General features: G+C 47.2%; 1 protein-coding gene across 1 annotated transcript; it reads right to left on the bottom strand.

Annotated features, from left to right (window-relative positions):
• Positions 1 to 3,976: 3,976 nt before the first annotated feature.
• On the bottom strand, positions 3,977 to 19,268 carry MTHFR (methylenetetrahydrofolate reductase). Its single transcript, XM_073585039.1, has 12 exons — positions 19,115 to 19,268; positions 8,974 to 9,212; positions 8,648 to 8,886; positions 8,335 to 8,445; positions 8,067 to 8,260; positions 7,728 to 7,978; positions 7,240 to 7,374; positions 6,977 to 7,157; positions 6,701 to 6,883; positions 6,015 to 6,116; positions 5,820 to 5,939; positions 3,977 to 5,192 (listed from the first exon to the last, which is right to left on the bottom strand). Exons 2-12 carry the CDS (start codon positions 9,189 to 9,191, stop codon positions 4,995 to 4,997), a joined length of 1,932 nt encoding a protein of 643 aa, XP_073441140.1. The 5' UTR covers positions 9,192 to 9,212; positions 19,115 to 19,268; the 3' UTR covers positions 3,977 to 4,994.
• Between the last annotated feature and the right edge of the window lie 27 nt (positions 19,269 to 19,295).

The following is a 19,295-nucleotide window of genomic DNA, read 5'->3' as shown; positions in this document are numbered from 1 at the left end:
GAGGCGGCGCTACAAGCAAGGGGCGGGCACGCCGGGCAGAGAGCCGGCTCGGGGGCGGAGCTACCCCCAGCCGTGCGTGCGCTTAAAAAGCGCTAATGTGAAACCAGCCTTACAGGGGAAAAAAATGGGCTCACACTCAAAGAGGCGGGAGGTGATGCAATCCAGGTGCACTGCTAGAGGTGGTGAAGTTCCTAGTGCTAGGGAAGATAGCAAGAGGGACACTCTACCCATACTGAGCAACAGGGCTGAAGTTGTGTCTGGTACCTGTGGGAAAGAGGACAACTCGTTAGGCCTTATCCTCTATGCCTGTTTGCAAAAACTGCCAGTTGTCACGAGTTTGATTGCTTTTATGAATCCCGTGTCCTCTGGCTGGATTACTGCCGAGGTTCCAGAAGAGAAAAGGCTGGAGCCAATAGAAGCCCATGTGCCAGAAGTAAGTCTGATGCACCCCACACACAGCAGCGCACTGGGATGTGACACGTGTTGTCTTTAGAGTGCCAGAGCGAGTGGGAGGAGCGGCAGCTCGCCCACAACTACTTCGCTTGGGCACTTCTACAGTCTGGTCTGCAAAACACAACTACATCCATTATAATTGCTTGAGCACATCTTAAAGGAAAACTCAACCTAAGCAACAGTGACATCTTCAGGAAATCAAGTGGTATTACAAGCTCCAGCAAGGGCGCAGGCAGGATAACTATTTGCCTCTAGATGGTGGCCCGATTCTAACGCATCGGGTATTCTAGAAAACGGCCAACTCGCATGACTATTACTCCTTCTTATCCAAAATGAAGCAAACCACAATTATATTAAAAAAATTGAACTTTATTAAACAAAATAAAGACATTTACAATTGGCTACATATTCATTGTTTCCTGATAAACATACCCCAAAAGAGGGGGGGGGGGGAACCCACAGGAGAAAACAATGGAGGTTCTTTTGCATATGCGTACGGATTAGAACCTCCATTGTTATAATAGAAAAAGACAGCAGGATGGCACTCACCGTTCTCTTGAAATGATTCACTTTCATATTAATAAAGCATAGGCAATGGCACGGGAGAAATGCAAAAAGACGGACGACAGCCGTTTCGTGCACAATGCACTTCAACAGGTCCCATCATGGGACCTGTTGAAGTGCATTGTGCATGAAACGGCTGTCGTCCGTCTTTTTGCATTTCTCCCGTGCCATTGCCTATGCTTTATTAATATGAAAGTGAATCATTTCAAGAGAACGGTGAGTGCCATCCTGCTGTCTTTTTCTACTATGATATTTCATGTTTTTTATTCACATGGATAGAGCACCCGTTCAGCAAGGGTTACAGGTGTCACACTGATAGCGGTTATAAGTGACTTTGCGGGTATTTCTTTCTCAGGGACAGTGCCGGATGTTTCTTTTTTCTTTGACTGACTATTGTTGAACACCTCCATTGTTATTGTCTGCTGTTTTTTTTTCCCCTTTTGGGGTATGTTATCAGGAAACAATGAATATGTAGCCAATTTTAAAGGTCTGTATTTTGCTTAGTTAAGTTCCATGTTTTTAATATAATTGTTGTTCACTTCATTTTGGAGAAAAAGGAGTAATTTTTTTTTTTGTCCGCAAGTGCGGATTTTTACTATTGATGCTGCCTATGCAGCATCAATAGTAAAAGATAGAATGTAAAAAAAAAAAAAAAAAAAATAAAATAAAAAAAAGGTTATTCTCACCTTCCGATGGCCCCCGGTCTCTTTCCTTCCTCTCCACGCTCCCGGCATCTCCCGTTCCCAGTAATGCTTAGCGCGAAGGACTGGAGATGACGTCACTCTCGCAAGAGCACGACGTCATCCACGGTCTTTCGCACTAAGCATTACTGAGAACGGGAGATGTCGGGAACGTGGTAAGGCTGAGTGCAGACGGACATTTTGGCTCTGCGATTTTTCCGCGCAGAATGGAAGAAATCCGCAGGTCAAATGACCTGCATGTTTCCTGCGGATTTCTTTCATTTTTCATGTGGTTTGCTCCCTGCGGATTTGGTGACAGGGGAGATGGAAAACCGCACAAAAGAAGTAACATGCTGCGGATTTTGTACCACAGGAAAACCGCGTGGAAAAATCCGCAGCATCTGCACAGCGGTTTTTTTTTTTCATTGATTTTAAGGCTACTGTACATCACAATGCAGAAATGCAACCTTTCTGCGCGGTAAAATCCGCTGCAAATCTGCATCGTGTGCACACAGCCTAAGAGAAAACAGAGTCCGGGGAACGTCGGAAGGTGAGTATATCACTTTTATTTTATTTCTATTTTTGACAGGTTTATAGTACCCAGGGTCCGGAGGAGTCTCCTCTCCTCCGGACCCTGGGTACTGGCTAGCGCCAGTCATCTCCCAGCTGCGTTGCTGCTGACGTCAGTGCGGCCGGAGATGAGCCGTCGGTAGCGGTGGTGTGCGTCCTTCGAATTCCAGACTGCGCCTGCGCACTGTGCCTGTCGCTGATTGGTCGCGACCAATCAGCGACACGGGATTTCCGTTACAGACAGAATCAGACGATTATATAGTAGATAAGGACTGGTCACTTTACCATTTGCGATTGGATCAGCCTTGTTTTCTATTGAATTTGTAATAAAGATTCCAATTGTTTCTCTGGATTTTTGCTGTTTATACATTTTTGCCTGCAAGAATCTATGTATAAAAAATACAAAATCCACCCAAAAAAAGGGAAACACATAAAACAAGCAAAAATACACATTCTGCTCCTTTCCCCCAGGACCTTGTGGACAGTTCATACTCAAATAATATGATAAAAGAGCCATCCGGGGCGGGAAACGTGGAGAAGCTTCACATGGAGTTGGACACCTTGTCCTGCATAGGTTGGATCGTAAATAATCTTTCCCCTCCCTGCCCAGTACAACCTTTATGGACACGAAATAAAAAATATGCAGCCCCCTCCAGCAGCACAAGTTGTCTCTTTGGGGACACAGGCCGACTTTGAATGCAAGTCCTGGGTCTCATCCTTGGTAGCGATACCATCTGCCCTCGTTCACACTCATCCTTTTCAGCAAACTGTCCTCATGTGGTGGCACAAGTGGAAGGACTCTCTGGCTCAGAAGACTTCTTCCATTAGAGGTATGTCACTCTCCTCAGTGTTGTTCCCCCGTCCTTGTGCCAAGCCTTCCTCTCACTTCAACAGCGAGATGTGACAATAGATGCCAGAGTCCATGGCTGGGAAGAGTCCTTCAAGATCTGACGGGCCTAAGGTGACCAGCAGAGTGAAGGTCCTTGAACTCCGTCCATCACCTGCAGTCTAAAACTGAGGACTCCTCCTTTAACGGGTCACCCAGATTGACGTGACAGCAGGTGCCAAGGAGCACAGTGGATCTGCGGGGTCTAGCCAACTGTCTACAGTGGGTCTCAGAAGACATCCCAGCTCTCTCCCCAGTCCCACATTCCCATAATGGACAATTACACGGCCGTTTTCCTCAGTCACAAATGATTCTACACTGGAGAGTGGTCACTACACTCCGAGTTATTCGCGAAACTTTGCTCCAGATGGGGGACCCCCGAATATCAACCTCAAATCCCATCTTTTGATCTTAGGTAGGACATTGTGCGGATCTCCTTCCCATCGTAGGGGGAAGATCCTTCACTAATTTAATGCAGCAGTCGGACCCTTTTCATTCTTCCCGTGGTTCTTAGGGCTGGTGGCATCCAAAGCACCCTACGCCCGTTGGATTTGGTCAACTATACCCACCACTTGAAGGGTGCGTATCTGTACGTTCCTCCATGTGATTGTGGAAAATTAATCTTGTTTTAAGATGTGTTCATGCAGAACTTTAACATGGAATTTCAAGCAGGGTTTTCTTAAAAAGAAACAAAACCAATAATGAATAAGAAGCTTATTTAACCTCGCCTATAACGCTCCTTTCTTCCAGGGGATGAAAAAAAACAAAAAGCACACACCGAGAGCAATGGAGAGAACTGCAGAAATTCAAGACCACCACTAAATTTCATGAACCATAGAATGCGTTTTTTTTTTTTTTTTATAAGAGTTTTATTTTTTAATAAAGCCAATTTTTGCCATAAGTTTTCAATTTCTTGTCCTAATGTAGTAAAGGTAGCAACAGCCCCCATGATAAATCGCAGAGGCAGCACAGGTGCAAAATAGAACTGAAGAACTACTCTCACTCCCAACATCCATGGGGGAAGGGTATTTGCTTTCTAGGCAAGTTCACACGTTGCAAATTTAGGACCAGCAAATGACATGTGTAGAGCAAAAGCTGCATGAAATGCACCGAATCTGACCCAGATAATGCTATGGAAAAAGCTACAAATCTATTATGCGTGAACACTCCCTAAGGTTATCGGTCTCTTATGGGGAAGAATCGGCAGTAAAAACCTCCCCAATGTCATCCGTCCATAGTCAGATTGATGATTCAAGGAGGTGGATGGAGCAATGGCCGATGTATTATGTGAGCTATGTACACAGTAAAGCCACATGGGTCACCCGAGCTGCTGAGGATCATATAACGTCCCCGGCGGCTGCACCCATCGGTCTTTACGATCCAATAAAAAACAATAGTTCTTCGTACACACAATTAAAAAACTCTCTCATACTTCCTATGTGATAATGAGCTTATATAGGAATAAGAGGTTCTCCTACAGTACAGAGGACGGAGGCAGCCATCGGACTCTTATAGATACAAGTGTGCCGTGCTATAGGAATCACCTACTGACACAGCAACATCACAGCTTCCTATAGACAGGGACTATTGTACAGCAGAGGCCGGGGATATAAATACGCAAGAAATCCTAAGAAAGTGCTAAAAATATGGTGAAGATATTTCAGGGACAGTAGAACTTCATATAAACTGTACAGATGGATATTCTGGAGCCCAGGACTTGAGGCTGTAGTGTCAGGATATACAGGGGTATTGACTTTAGTATAATGACCCCTGTCGGCTGGGGGTGGACGTGCTCTTCCATAATCCACGAGGTAGCAAGCGCGGTGTTGGAGGTCCTACAGTCACTGCTCCGTGGGATTATCGAGTTCTTGGAAAGTGTCCTCGATCACCTGCCACAAGCAGCTCTCCAGAGGGAAGTCATTGTCCACCAGGTTCACCAGGAAGTAATTATCATGAATGTACTGGATGATCATGCGGGACGGAGACTCCTCTTCATAGAGTTTAGCCCACTGCTCGATCCACAGGGCAAAAGCTTCATCCTGGAGATAGGAAACGATTAAAGAGGATTACTGATCCTATTTTATACTCCATAGGTGAGCTCACTATTCTACTAGTGCAGTCACTGTGTACATACATTACTGATATTGAGTTATATCCTGTATTATACCCCAGAGCTGCACTCACTATTCTGCTGGTGCAGTCACTGTGTACATACATTACTGATCCGGAGTTACATCCTGTATTATACCCCAGAGCTGCACTCACTATTCTGCTGGTGCAGTTACTGTGTACATACATTACTGATCCAGAGTTACATTCTGTATTATACCCCAGAGCTGCACTCACTATTCTGCTGGTGCAGTCACTGTGTACATACATTACTGATCCAGAGTTACATTCTGTATTATACCCCAGAGCTGCACTCACTATTCTGCTGGTGCAGTCACTGTGTACATACATTACTGATCCAGAGTTACATCCTGTATTATACTCTAGAGCTGCACTCACTATTCTGCTGAGTTTGTACCAATAGCTGACAGACGACGCACTAACATCTGAGCTCCTATAATGAAGGAAGCAGTTTGGTTGATGTACACCTGATGATCGGCGTAGATTTTGGACACTGAACCACCCAACCGCTCAGTAACTCAGCAGGACCCCTTTACCTTCCAGTACATGAAGCTGATAGGATCCACCACTGTTGGCTGAATAATCTCACGGCCAGGAAAAATGCCCCAGGTCACAGCGTTTGGCTGCAGGTCGGTAGAGTTTGTGATATTTTCCCCCTGCAGAGATAGAATGAGTTACAGTTTTTGCCCTTCAGTCTGGACACGGTATTAGTGCGACGGATGGAGCTGTACCTGCACGTTCACTATGTGGTAGTTGACACGAGGTTCGTATCGTTTCAGCACTTTGATGAGAGCAGTCACTGTCTCACTGGAGGTGAAGAACTCCAAATACGCCTGTGCCAAAAAAAGGAAGGATCAGCGAAATGTCACAGCCAAGAAGATCTCCAGAATGGCCTAAACCCACCCAATGCCAGGCAGTTGCAACTAAAGCTGGGACATCAGATTACGGGGGATCCACCCCCCACTCTCCTCTACTGCCAGTTCCAGTATATGGCCCCCACCAGCATTTTATAACCTCTGATCCCATCAACCCTGAAGCAAGAACATGCAGGAATCAGAATCATCTCTACATTTATGGCCACAAACCAGAACATCTCCTACATTTGAGCCAGAACTAACAGGTAGTGCACATATATGACCACTTCTCTAAAAACCTTCTACGGACGTGGTAGCGTGCATGCTCAGCAATAGAACATGGATGATCTGAGGTCAGGTCACTGGATCTCCCAGCCATCCCATTAATAGAGGTTCTAAAGTCCTGTGTGAGTGGAACAGTAATGTGCATGCGCCTTCAAAAACCGTGAATGAACAGGTAGTCACGCATGTGCACTAATGCTCCCTGTTTTTGTGGCTGGTTGGAATACCACTAATCATATATTGCACAAGTGAGAAAGGCCGATAATGGACTGTCATCCTACCTTCTGGAAGACGTAGCCTCTGCTTGGCCCCCATCCCACCACAGGGTCTGTTGAGGGTTTCCCGTTCACATTCGGCTGGGAGTTAATGGTCAGGATTCCCCTTTTATTAACTTTCTCCAGTTGATCCTTTAGTAAATTGGTTTCTGGAGCCAGTGGGTCATCGTTCCAAGGAAGACAAGTTACCTGGAAAGGACACAAGGCCACGTTAGACGTCTCCTCCACGACAAGGGACACTGGCCTCGTCCTTAGGACCAGGGTTTCGGGTCCTGACCTCACCTTGTGGCCTTTCCGGTTGGGTTCTCCCGTAATGTATGAGGTAAACACTTCAAAGACGCTCTCCTCGCTGCTCTGCTCCTCACCCCACATCTTCAGTAACTGATCCCGAGGAGACTTGCTCTTCAAGTAGAAGAGGTAGTAATCCTTCAACTCCCCGAAGGCCGGAGAAGAAGAGTTTCCCCTAAAAAAAATAAAATAAAAAAATAAAAAGACAGATCTCCATGGAGAATGGAGAAAATTGGCACTTTGGTCAAGATACAAACCAACGTCCATTGGGGAAGTCGTCCCACTCCTGTGTCCTGTGAATATAGCTCTTCGGGCGGGAGGCCCAGAAGATCGGACGCACATCTTCTTCCCTTCTCTTGGGGTGAGCGCTCATCGCCCAGGGCAGGGGTCGTCTGTGGAGACATAACCCACAGGTGTAATCCACCATTACCTTATATCATAGTACTAGGGGATCCAAAAATAAATGGCATCTCTGGATTTGGGCTGTTCGCACGCACAGATTTCGGCAGCACAGAATTGCCACTAGGGGGAACACACTACACAGATATATGAACTCGCTGGATGTCAATGGAAACAAGTTATTCCTGATCCACAAGAGAAGTGATAACTTGCTGGTCGGATGGGTGTTCCACTGCTGGGATCTGCACCGATCAGCTGCTGGATACGCAGCATGGTCTATGGCAGCAGAAGAGTTTCCATACACTATCACAGTATATAGCACAAGTCACATGTACCAGCCACCCACCGCGGATCCTCCTGCCACAAGCCCAGCCGCCGGAGGACGTCAATGGTGGCCACCTCCCGGTTGAGTGTATAGAAGTGTAAGCCGTGCACCAGGCCGCTGTCCAACAGTTCCCGGCACATGGATACGGCAAGGTCAATGCCGTAATTCCTGATAGCCGCGTCGTTATCTTTAATCGGCTCAATCACATCCATGATTTCTTGCGGTATTTCCAGTTTGGAAAGTTTAACCAATTGTCGCAAGGAACCGTACCCCTGTGGGAGAGAAGGGCAAAATGTGTTACATAGAGGAGAGCATGTCATCTGACAACTCAACACACAAAAACAAAGTAAAAATAGACACCTGGATTGGAAATATTCCGGGCAGGATGGGACACACAATACCGATCGCCCGGCAATCCTTTACGAACCGTAGGAAGGTCTCTGACCGGAAGAACAGCTGAGTGATGATGAAGTCGGCTCCAGCATCCACCTTCTCCTTCAGGTGTCGGAGATCAGAGTCACAGCTTTCAGCCTCAGGGTGTCCTTTAGGATAACCTGTACAGATAGAAAGACTAGTCACACTGCTATTCACCTTCTACAAAAATAAGATCTTACACGTAGGGAAGTACCGGCAACACAGATGTCAAAGTAGTCGTCAAATTCATTGCGGATGTGCTTCACCAAATCCACCGCGTAATTAAATCCTTCGGCTTCTTCCTCCCACTCATCACCAAGAGGATCTACAACAGCAAAGGTTCACGATTAAACAGGACATTATAGTAGTTATATTCTTGTACATAGGTGGCAATATTATAGTAGTTATATTCTTGTACATAGGTGGCAATATTATAGTAGTTATATTCTTGTACATAGGGACAGTATTATAGTAGCTATATTCTTGTACATAGGGGGCAGTATTATATTTAAGTTATTGGTATATACCCCCTCGTAGAGCCATTATATTCTTCAGCCCATTGTGTTTTGCCTTCTGAAGATGTGCTGTAATCTCCTCCTTGGTTTGGGTACAACACGTCATGTGCAGAATTGTCTCTAACCCACAGAAATTCACAGCTGTACTGGCAATAATCATGGAGGATGTTTCTTTGTCAGAACCAGGGTCGCCAGCAGGGTGCCAGGTCACATCGATGAACAGGGGGCCCCCAGAACCCATCCGATCAAACCTGTAATGTGAGAAGAACTCACAAGATGAATACCGGTGCAACACACACCTGGAGGATCACACTGTAGTGCAGCCATTACTCTCAAACCTGGAGATGAGGTTGACTGCGCCACTTGCTGTTCGCGGTGGGAAGAACTCCAGCGAGAACCACTTGTCTCCCGCTTCAACACGCCGGCGCATTTTATCCCGCAGACGCTCGTGCCGCTCTACGTCAAGGACTGGAGTGGAACAGCGGGAACTCTCCTTGGAGTTTTCGGTGCTGCTACAGCTGGTGCTGCCGCCATCAGTACTGTTTGCCTTCACCATGGTGGGCACCAGAGAACAGACCTACAAGGGGGCGGGTTAGTTAAGACAAAAATAAAAATTGTATCTCAGTTCTCTGTTCCTACAAAAGCTAGGAAAGTTGTGTGACACCATACTGCATAGAACGTTTCCAAACTATCGGAATCTGATAGGCTCACACTCCGGTGCTGATCCTATGTGATGGTTCATAGGGTGATGTGATGCTCGCCTGATGCAGGGGAGGATAATATCCTCAATCTCAGGTTCATCTCCCATACTTGTGGTGTTAGACTTTAGCCCCTGAGTCATCACTACACCGGGGTCCTGCAGTTCATACATAGCTGACATACAGGAACTTTCACTGGAAGCAAAAAGTCAGGAAGTTGGACTGAGCGCTGTCTGTAGATAAGGCCAGATAACAGGCCACAGGTGACAGTCCCAGGAACAGACCGGAGTTTGATGTAGGGGTAGAGGCCCTTTCCCACATCAAACGCATCTAGGGAGCCGAGCTGGAACCAGAGATTACAGGGGAACCTCAATCCTCACAACATCAGACAATGCCAGGGAGCGGTACAGGGACTGGAGATTGGGGGGAGGGGGGGGTGTGGAGAGCGAGAACCTCTATCCTCACATCAGACGTGGCCCGGATGCCTCGAAGGGAACAGAGATTACAGAGGAACCTCTACCCTCACAACATCAGACACGAGGCCTGGAAGCGGCACAGGGACGGGAGATGGAGATGGGGGGGGGGGGGGTGACACCTCGATCCTCACATCAGATGTGGCCAGGGAGTCGCACAGGGACCAGAGATTACAGGGGAACCTCCACACTCATCAGATGTTGGCAGGGAGCTGCATGGGGACCGCCGCCAAAATCTGTGCGAATAGCAACCAAATTAGAATTCTGCTTCCTGGCAGTCACTTGTGCACAGAGATTGTCCGAGACCCTTAACAAAGATGACCAAGGGTCATATTAAACAGTACTCTGACACAATAAAACAGCTCAAGCTACTGAACAATTATGCACAACTTTTTAGAAAAATGGGAGAGGCCTAGACGAAATTAATCAGAATTTATATAAAAAAAAACTGGGGTAAATTACAGTAGAAATCTGCTCCAGTCCCAGACCGGAGTAAGGGTCCTGCGGAGGAAGCTAACATCTTCATGAATTCGGTGCCTCTCGTTCCAGCACTCCATCAACACTGGGGTACAAAAGCACGAGCCAGATGATTTGGGGCCTAAAAGAATCTCACGGTTTGCAGTATCACCTCTATGCCGATGACACGCAGATCTATCTATCTGCACCCGACCTCGCCTCCTTACTGACTGAAATCCCACCTTGTCTGTCTGCTATCTCAGCCTTCTTCTCTGCTCGCTTTCTCAAACTGAACATGGACAAAACAGAATTCATCATCTTTCCCCCCCATCTCACTCTACCCCACCACCAGACCTATCCATCAATGTCAACGGCTGCTCTTTCCCCAGTCCCGTACGCTCTGTGCCTTGGTGTGATCCTCGACTCTGCGCTCTTTCAAACAACATATCCAAGCCCTCGCCTCCTCCTGCCGCCTCAAACTCAAGAATATTTCCCGGATCCGCTCATTCCTCAACCATGAAACCACAAAAACACTAGTACATGCTCTTATCTCCCGCCTCGACTACTGCAACGTCCTACTCTCTGGCCTCCCCTCTGGCACCGCTCCAGTCCATCCTACACTCTGCTTCCCGACTAATCCACCTGTCTCCCCGCTATTCCCCAGCCTCCCCCCTATGCCAGGCCCTTCACTGGCTTCCTATCACCCAGAGGCTCCAATTCAAAACCCTAACCATGACATACAAAGCCATCCACAACCTGTCTCCTCCATACATCTGTGACATGGTCTCTAGATACCTACCCGCACGCAACCTTCGATCATCTCAAGATCTCCTTCTCTACTCCCCCCTTATCTCTTCTTCCCACAACCGCATACAAGACTTTTCCAGTGCTTCCCCCATACTCTGGAACTCCCTGCCGCAACACATCAGACTCTCACCATCAACGGAAACCTTCAAGAAGAACCTGAAGACCCACCTGTTCCGACAAGCCTACAGCCTGCAATGATCCTCGGTCTACTGAACCACAGCATGACGTGCTCTACCCTCTCCTACTGTATCCTCACCCATTCCTGTAGACTGAGCCCTCACGGGCAGGGTCCCCTCTCCTTATGTACTTGTGTGTCCCTTGTTTTACACATGTTTACTATACTTGTCTATATTTCCCCTTTTCACATGTAAAGTCCCATGGAATAAATGGCGCTATATAAATGCATAATAATAAAAGGTTAATATCAAAGGCCCGCCATAGGAAAAAAAAAAGAAAAAAAAAAAAAAAAAAAAAAAAGATTACACAGCAATTCTATAAAGCAATTGCTTCCATTAGATGCCAGAAGAAAACTCCATCTGGACCCACGATCTATGAAACCTACAAACGTGGCCTCTTACGAAAGGTACTAGGTGGGCATCTTGTATCAGCACTACCGGATGTATGGGGGAACCTATGGGTGTCTGGGTGCACGTGGCATCTATTTGCCAGCGACACCCCAGCCATATAATAGAACCTGCACCATCTACTCAGTTTTCACAATTGGGGATCCCAAAATGGAGCAGAGAGAAGGGGCTGCTATTTAAAGCCCCGGTGACATCTGATCTTTATGTCCTGACACCTCAGCACTGATGTTTGAACTCCTTATCTGGGGTGTCAGGGACTTCTAGGAACTTCTCTGCTCAGGTATTTAGCAGGTTGTGAAGGACAAGAGAAGAGGGAAAGGGTTAATCAAACTGCCCATTATGCAACTGACTACTTGTACCATATCTGGGCCACAGGTGGCAGCACATTTAACCATTCGCAGTGTGAAGCAAAGCTGCCTGAGAAGATGAGGGGCCAGAGCAAGGGACAATTACTAAGTAATTACCCGGTCAAGTCACAAAACCATCTCAAAGAACTACCCCGTGCAATTCAGGGCAGTGCTCTGCTGTAAGGGGACGCTGTGGACTTACCATCAGCACCAAGGGGACTAGCGGAATCTGGGAACCCACCATACTGGTCATCTGAGGGTGGGGGGCACTGGGTGGGCAGCAGAAAGCAGAATTAAAGGGGTATTTCAGCCTCAGACATTATTTGCTTATCCAAGTCTGATTGATTCAGGAAATGTATAGAAGCCTTCCTAGTATTAAACATGAAAAAACTGTGGCGAGAAATGAGAAGTACATGTGTGCCGGACACCACTACTACCACCAGACACCGGGAAATCACCGCACAGTACGGCGAACCCCACAAAAGCCACCCATGCAGCCGCAGACCCCACGATAACCGCCCACGCAGCTGAAGGCACGAGACACCTGCAGATCTGACACTACTAGTACAAGTAGCTGCAGATTCTGCAAGAAGAATTCATCGCCCCCAGGAAGTATTTCGGGATCTCATGCTGTCAGTGGGGTGAGCTCCTTTAATAAGAATACCCATAATATGGGCCTATAGGTGAGATACAAGTGCTCCCCCACTATATCCTGCCAGTGATATAAGCACAAGTAATACAGGCGGCCGCCGGCTCCTGATCACTGTGAGAAACTAGGTGAGGAGTCAGCCGAGTCCTGGGGCCAAGTCAGGGGTGGTTATAGGATTACATGGTCACAGCCGAGCAAGCCTGAAAGGAACGCTGCCAACGACACGCCCACAGCGGGCACTGCGCCACTCATCAGGACATCGGTCACACGACTAGACGATCCTCTGGGAGCTACACATCTGCTGCCCAAACCGCTCACAATGTATCAGTATGGAGGACAGATACAACTGTAACAGACCGTCAGCTGTAGTAAACTGGGATTGGTGGTAAAATATTGATCAGTGGGGGCCCAACTGCTGGGACCACTGGCATTGATTATGGCACTTTTACCAGAAGTGACCTCTTCTCCAAGGTCGGCTTTTCTCAGCAGCCCCATAAAGAATGGAGCGGTGGTCAGTCGTCAGACCTGCGGTGCCATTTTGTAACTGGGATAAAAGTTCACCTATTGGTGGAGGTCCCAGCGGTTGGACCCCCACTGATCAGCAAGTGATAAAGGTGTTGTCCAATTAAAACAAGGCTAGTCTGCATGGGGACTTAGGCTGGATGTAAAGAGACCAGTCACATTTACTGACAGCAAGCAGAGTTCTTAAACTGTGAAGAATTAGACCGTTTGATAATGTTTCATGATGTAAGCAGAGCACGCAATACAAGATACCCGACTGGGAAAGTCTTACAGACATGGTGCAGTTGCCACCTTCCTGCAACCCAAAAAGTCTGACGTCTTACTACAAAAGCAGTTTGGTCTTAAGGGACAAAAGTATAAGGGTATGTGCACATGCTGTGGATTCTGCCGGATCCGCAGTGGATTTGGCCGCTGCGGATCCGCAGCAGTTTATACTGCGTTGTACAGTACCTTTGTACCTTTATACCCTATGGAAAAAAAAAAACAAAAAAAAAAACTGCAGACGCTGTGGAATTTTCCGCATGGATTTGCTGCGGTTTCAAAACTGCAGAAAGAATTGACATGTCAGTTCTTTCTGCGGATTCCACTGCGGTTTGCCATCTCCTCCATTGGGGAGATGAAAAACCGCAGGTCTTTTGACCTGCGGATTTCACAAAATCCGCAGAGCATTCCGCAGCGTGTGCACATACCCTCAGGATCCGAGCAGGTGAAGGTGCTGTACCTGACCGGGGCCCCGACACCCGTTTTCTGGCCTGAGGGTCATTATTAGATCATTGCAGGCTGGCTCTGAATTTAATATATATAAAGCGTGTTAGACGCTGTTCACATCTGTGATTCTCTGCTATGTCACAGAAATGGACACATGGATCCCACCTATTATAATGGGGTCTGTCAATAGTGCTGCATGCAAATATGGACGAATCTGTGACTCCAGCATAGTTTTATCAGTCTTGACTTCAGCAAAGCATTTGACAAAGTCTCTCATACAATCCTTATTGAAAAAATGACTAAGTATGGAATGGACAAGGCAACTGTTAGGTGGATTCATAACTGGTTTAGTGATCGGACCCAAAGAGTGGTCGTAAATGGCTGCACATCCAGTTGGAAGAATGTTTCAAGTGGGGTACCACAGGGCTCTGTCCTGGGCCCTGTATTGTTCAACATCTTTATCAACGATTTAGATGAAGGAATTGAGGGTAAACTGATTAAATTTGCAGATGACACAAAGCTAGGAGGGATAGCTAATACTAGAGAAGAGAGAGAGAGGATTCAAAAAGATATAAATAAACTGGAGAAGTGGGCAGCAACTAACAGAATGGTTTTTAACAGGGAAAAATGCAAAGTACTACATCTGGGCAATAAAAATGAAAAAAGCATATATAGAATGGGAGGAATAGGGCTAAGTGACAGCACATGTGAAAAAGACTTGGGTATACTAATGGATCACAGACTGAATATGAGTCAACAGTGTGATGCAGCTGCAAAAAAGGCAAATGCAATTCTAGGATGTATTAACAGAAGCATACAGTCTAGATCACGTGAAGTCATTATTTACCTCTACTCCTCTTTGGTCAGACCTCATCTGGAATATTGTGTCCAGTTTTGGGCATCACATTTTAAAAAAGACATCAACAAACTGGAGCAAGTTCAGAAAAGAGTGAGCAGAATGGTGACCGGTCTGCAAACCCTGTCTTATGAGGAAAGGTTGCAGGATTTGGGAATGTTTAGTTTGCAAAAGAGAAGACTGAGAGGAGACTTAATAGCTGTCTACAAATATCTAAAGGGCTATCTATTGTAGAAGGATCAACTTTATTCTCATTTGCACAAGGAAAGACTAGAAGCAATGGGATGAAACTGAATGGGAGGAGACACAGATTAGATATTAGAAAAAACTTTTTGACAGTTAGAGTGATCAATGATTGGAACAAACTGCCACGAGAAGTGGTGAGTTCTCCTTCAATGGAAGTCTTCAAACAGAGGCTGGACAGACATCTGACTGGGATGATTTAGCAAATCCTGCTTTGAGCAGGGGGTTGGACCAGATGGCCCAGGAGGTCCCTTCCAACTCTACAATTCTATGATTCTATGCAGAAGTGGAGAAACTGGTAATTGAACGGCAGCCAGATACAGAGAACCTGTACTCACTTAAAGGGGTTGTGGAAGTGAAAAAACAAAATAAGTCCAAACCTACTCCCTGGGCGCCAGCATCAGGGTTTTTGTATGCCTACATTGGCATCACCACTAAGACTAGTGATTAGCTGCAGTGGTCATGTGCACCACAGTTCGGATGTGACAGTTACAGAGGGCAGGGGTTAAGCAACACTAATTTTTGTGTCCTCATATTAAGCCCCTGGAATAAAAGTGTTGAACTTAAAAACACCACTTAAAAAGGCTTTCAATAGGACTGGGAATATATTCCTAATCGCCGGAGGTCCAACTGCTGAGACCCCCACTGAAGCAGAGAATGACTCTGTACTGCCCCATGTGGAGAGAACAGAGCGCTGTGCTCAGCTGTCCCACAGACTATGAACGAAGCGAAGGTGCACACGGGGCTGATCTCAGGATGGGTGGAGGTCCCAGTGGGCGGACCCCAACAATCAGGAAGATATCCGCTCTTAGCCATAGGGAAAGCCATATTAATTTGGTACAATCCCTTTAATACCGGTCAGAATATATTACACCTTGCTTTATGTCCCTGATCTCACATACAATGTATCAGTCTGGAGCCAGGCTCACAGATGATTGTATACAACTGTAACAAACACTCAGCTGTGAGGTGTATATGGTCTGTACAGTCTATGAATGGGGATTAAGGGTACGTGCACACGCTGCGGATTCCGCTGCGTTTCCACAGCGTTTTTGGCCGCTGCGGACCCGCAGCAGTTTTAGCTGCGGTGTACAGTACCATTCAAATGAATGGTAAAAAAAAAACGCTGTGTAGACGTTGCGGAAAAATCCGCGCGGATTTGCTGCGGTTTTGAAACCGCAGAAAGAAGTGACATGTCAATTCTTTCTGCGGAATCCGCAGCGGGTTCCTATCTCCACCATTGTGGAGATGGTGAATCCGCAGGACCAAACCGCAGGCAAAACAGCAGATAATCCGCAGGTCTTTTGACCTGCGGTTTAATCTGCGGTTTTTGCAAAATCCGTGCGGATTAATCCGCAGCATCTGCACACCCCCTAAAACATTCCCAAACGAAAGTTCCAGGGGGATGAATGGAGATGTTGTTTATCGAAGTAAAGCTTCTTCTTTTTTTTGTCTTGGGGTATTAGCTACCGTAAATTTTTTGTAGAAAATTTTTCAAAACGGCACATGCATGAAATTGCTTCAAAACCAATAACTTATCTTTGCATTTATCTAGTTTACACAACTTGTCATAACCAAATGTCACACGTGTGTATGGGAGAGGAGACAAACAAAAAAAAAAAAAAAAAAAAGTGAAGTTTGAAAAGTTGCATTTCATGGATTGGTCTAAAACCACCCAGATAAGCTAAAGGAGGAAAAATATGAAATACTTAAAATAAAGATCCTGAAAAATGGCGCAAAGACAAAAGCTACTAGAAAAAGAGGAGATTACTCCAGAAAACAGGAGACACAGCAAAGAAGAATTAGAAAGTTGCAGAACTTGTGAAGAAGATGTGAAGAACATTGTGGCGGCTTCACATGAGCGAATCCCGGCTCTAATGAGCCCAAGGGACAGCTCTGGAGGTCAGTTAGCAGAGCGGAGTGGGATGCACCAGTCTAAGGGGAGGCGCACAGGGGCGGGTGATGCCCCAGTGTAAGGTACAGGATGGCACAAAGGGGCAGGTGATGCCTCAGTGTAAGGTACAGGATGGCACAAAGGGGCAGGTGATGCCTCAGTGTAAGGTACAGGATGGCACAAAGGGGCAGGTGATGCCTCAGTGTAAGGTACAGGATGGCACAAAGGGGCAGGTGATGCCTCAGTGTAAGGTACAGGATGGCACAAAGGGGCAGGTGATGCCTCAGTGTAAGGTACAGGATGGCACAAAGGGGCAGGTGATGCCTCAGTGTAAGGTACAGGATGGCACAAAGGGGCAGGTGATGCCTCAGTGTAAGGTACAGGATGGCACAAAGGGGCAGGTGATGCCCCAGTGTAAGGTACAGGATGGCACAAAGGGGCAGGTGATGCCCCAGTGTAAGGTACAGGATGGCACAAAGGGGCAGGTGATGCCCCAGTGTAAGGTACAGGATGGCACAAAGGGGCAGGTGATGCCCCAGTGTAAGGTACAGGATGGCACAAAGGGGCAGGTGATGCCCCAGTGTAAGGTACAGGATGGCACAAAGGGGCAGGTGATGCCCCAGTGTAAGATACAGGATTGCACAAAGGGGCAGGTGATGCCCCAGTGTAAGGTACAGTATGGCGCACAGGGGCAGGTGATGCCCCAGTATAAGTAAGGGGAGGTGTACAGGGGCAGGTGATGCCCCAGTGTAAGGTACAGGTTGGCTCACAGCTGCGGGTGATGCCCCAGTGTAAGGTACAGGATGGCACACAGCAGCAGGTGATGCCCCAATGTAAGGTACAGGATGGCACACAGCAACAGGTCATGCCCCAGTGCAAGTACGGGACGGCGCATAGCGGCGGGTGATGCCTGGGTCATGGTGCCCACAATAATATTACAGCAAATGTGTGGTTGCTCTCAGGACGGCGGTCAGTGGCTCCACCACATTCAGTTTCCCTCCCTGGCGGACACAGAAAGTTGCTCTGCAGACCCATGAGCAGACGCCGGACCCCAGCTGTCAGCTGTGCCGGGATCTCTGGGGTCTGCAGAGTGAAACGCGTCGGCCATAGGAGACTGCGGCTTTACCGAACGCAGAGGTGCTGACCACATGCACAAAGATCTGAGCAACGCCACAGAATGTTACACAGTAACATAGTTAGTAAGGCCGAAAAGAGACATTAGTCCATCCAGTTCAGCCTATAAAATTCTGTCAGAATAAATCCCCAGATCTACGTCCTTCTGGTGTGCGCACACGCTGCAGATTCTGCTGCGGTGTACAGTACCATAATATCCTATGGGAATAAAAAACTGCAATGCAAACGGTGCAGATTTTCCTGTGCGGTTTTCCTGCGGTGTTGAAACCGCAGAAAGAATTGACATGTCAATTCTTTCTGCGGTTTCCCCTGCGGTTTGCCATCTCCTCCATTGTAGAGGTGATAAACCGCAGGGCAAAACCGCAGAGCAATTCGCAGGTAAAACTGCAGGTATTTTGACCTGCAGATTTAACTGCAGATTTTACAAAATCCGCAGCGTGTGCACATACCCTAAAGAACCTAACAATCACTGGAAGATACAATATTGTTACGCTCCAGGAAGACATCCAGGCCTCTCTTGAACCCTTCGATGAGTTCCCCGTCACCACCTCCTCAGGCAGGGAATTCCAGATTCTCACTGCCCTAACAGTAAAGAATCCTCTTCTATGTTGGTGGAAAACCCTTCTCTCCTCTAGACGCAGAGAATGCCCCCTTGTGACCGTCACCTTCCTTGCTATAAACAGATCCTCGGAGAGATATTTGTATTGTCCCCTTATATACTTATACATGGCTATTATTTTGCCCCTCAGTTGTCTTTTTTTCCAGACTAAATAATCCTAATTTTGCTAATCCCTCTGGGTATTGTAGTTCCCCCATTCCCTTTATTAATTTTGTTGCCGATATAGAAATAAGTGATTATTTATATACAATAGTAATTGTGATTCTGGGGGACTACAAGCACCAGCAAGCTGCAGAAACCACTAAATGTGCATGCCATGCTGGTGCTTGTAGTCCCCCAGCTGCAGACCAGGAGCGCGTCACATTCATTCAATGCCCCACAGCCCTTACATTGTAAGAAGTGAGCCAGTACAATTAGACAGGACGAGGCCAACACAGAGAGCCGCCCCGTGTGCACGGCCGCCATCCCCGCTCCCGGCGACGCTCTCACCTTGCTCCTCGCCGCTGGCCGAATTTTCGCTCCCGACAGCCGGCAACGCGCATTAAACCCCTCGTGACGTCATCTATTCGGCAGTAGCAGCTGCAGGCAGCACGTGACCTCGCAGCGCGAGCACAATAGCGCCGCCTCCTAGGGGCGGGGTGTTCTGGACGTGACGAGCTGGTCACGTGAG

This window comes from Dendrobates tinctorius, unplaced genomic scaffold (assembly GCF_039654945.1).
Source record: "Dendrobates tinctorius isolate UK_male_01 unplaced genomic scaffold, ASM3965494v1 ptg000086l, whole genome shotgun sequence".
Classification (NCBI taxonomy): domain Eukaryota; kingdom Metazoa; phylum Chordata; class Amphibia; order Anura; family Dendrobatidae; genus Dendrobates; species Dendrobates tinctorius.
Note: the sequence above shows the minus strand (reverse complement) of the source record. Positions and strands in the feature narration are given on the sequence as shown.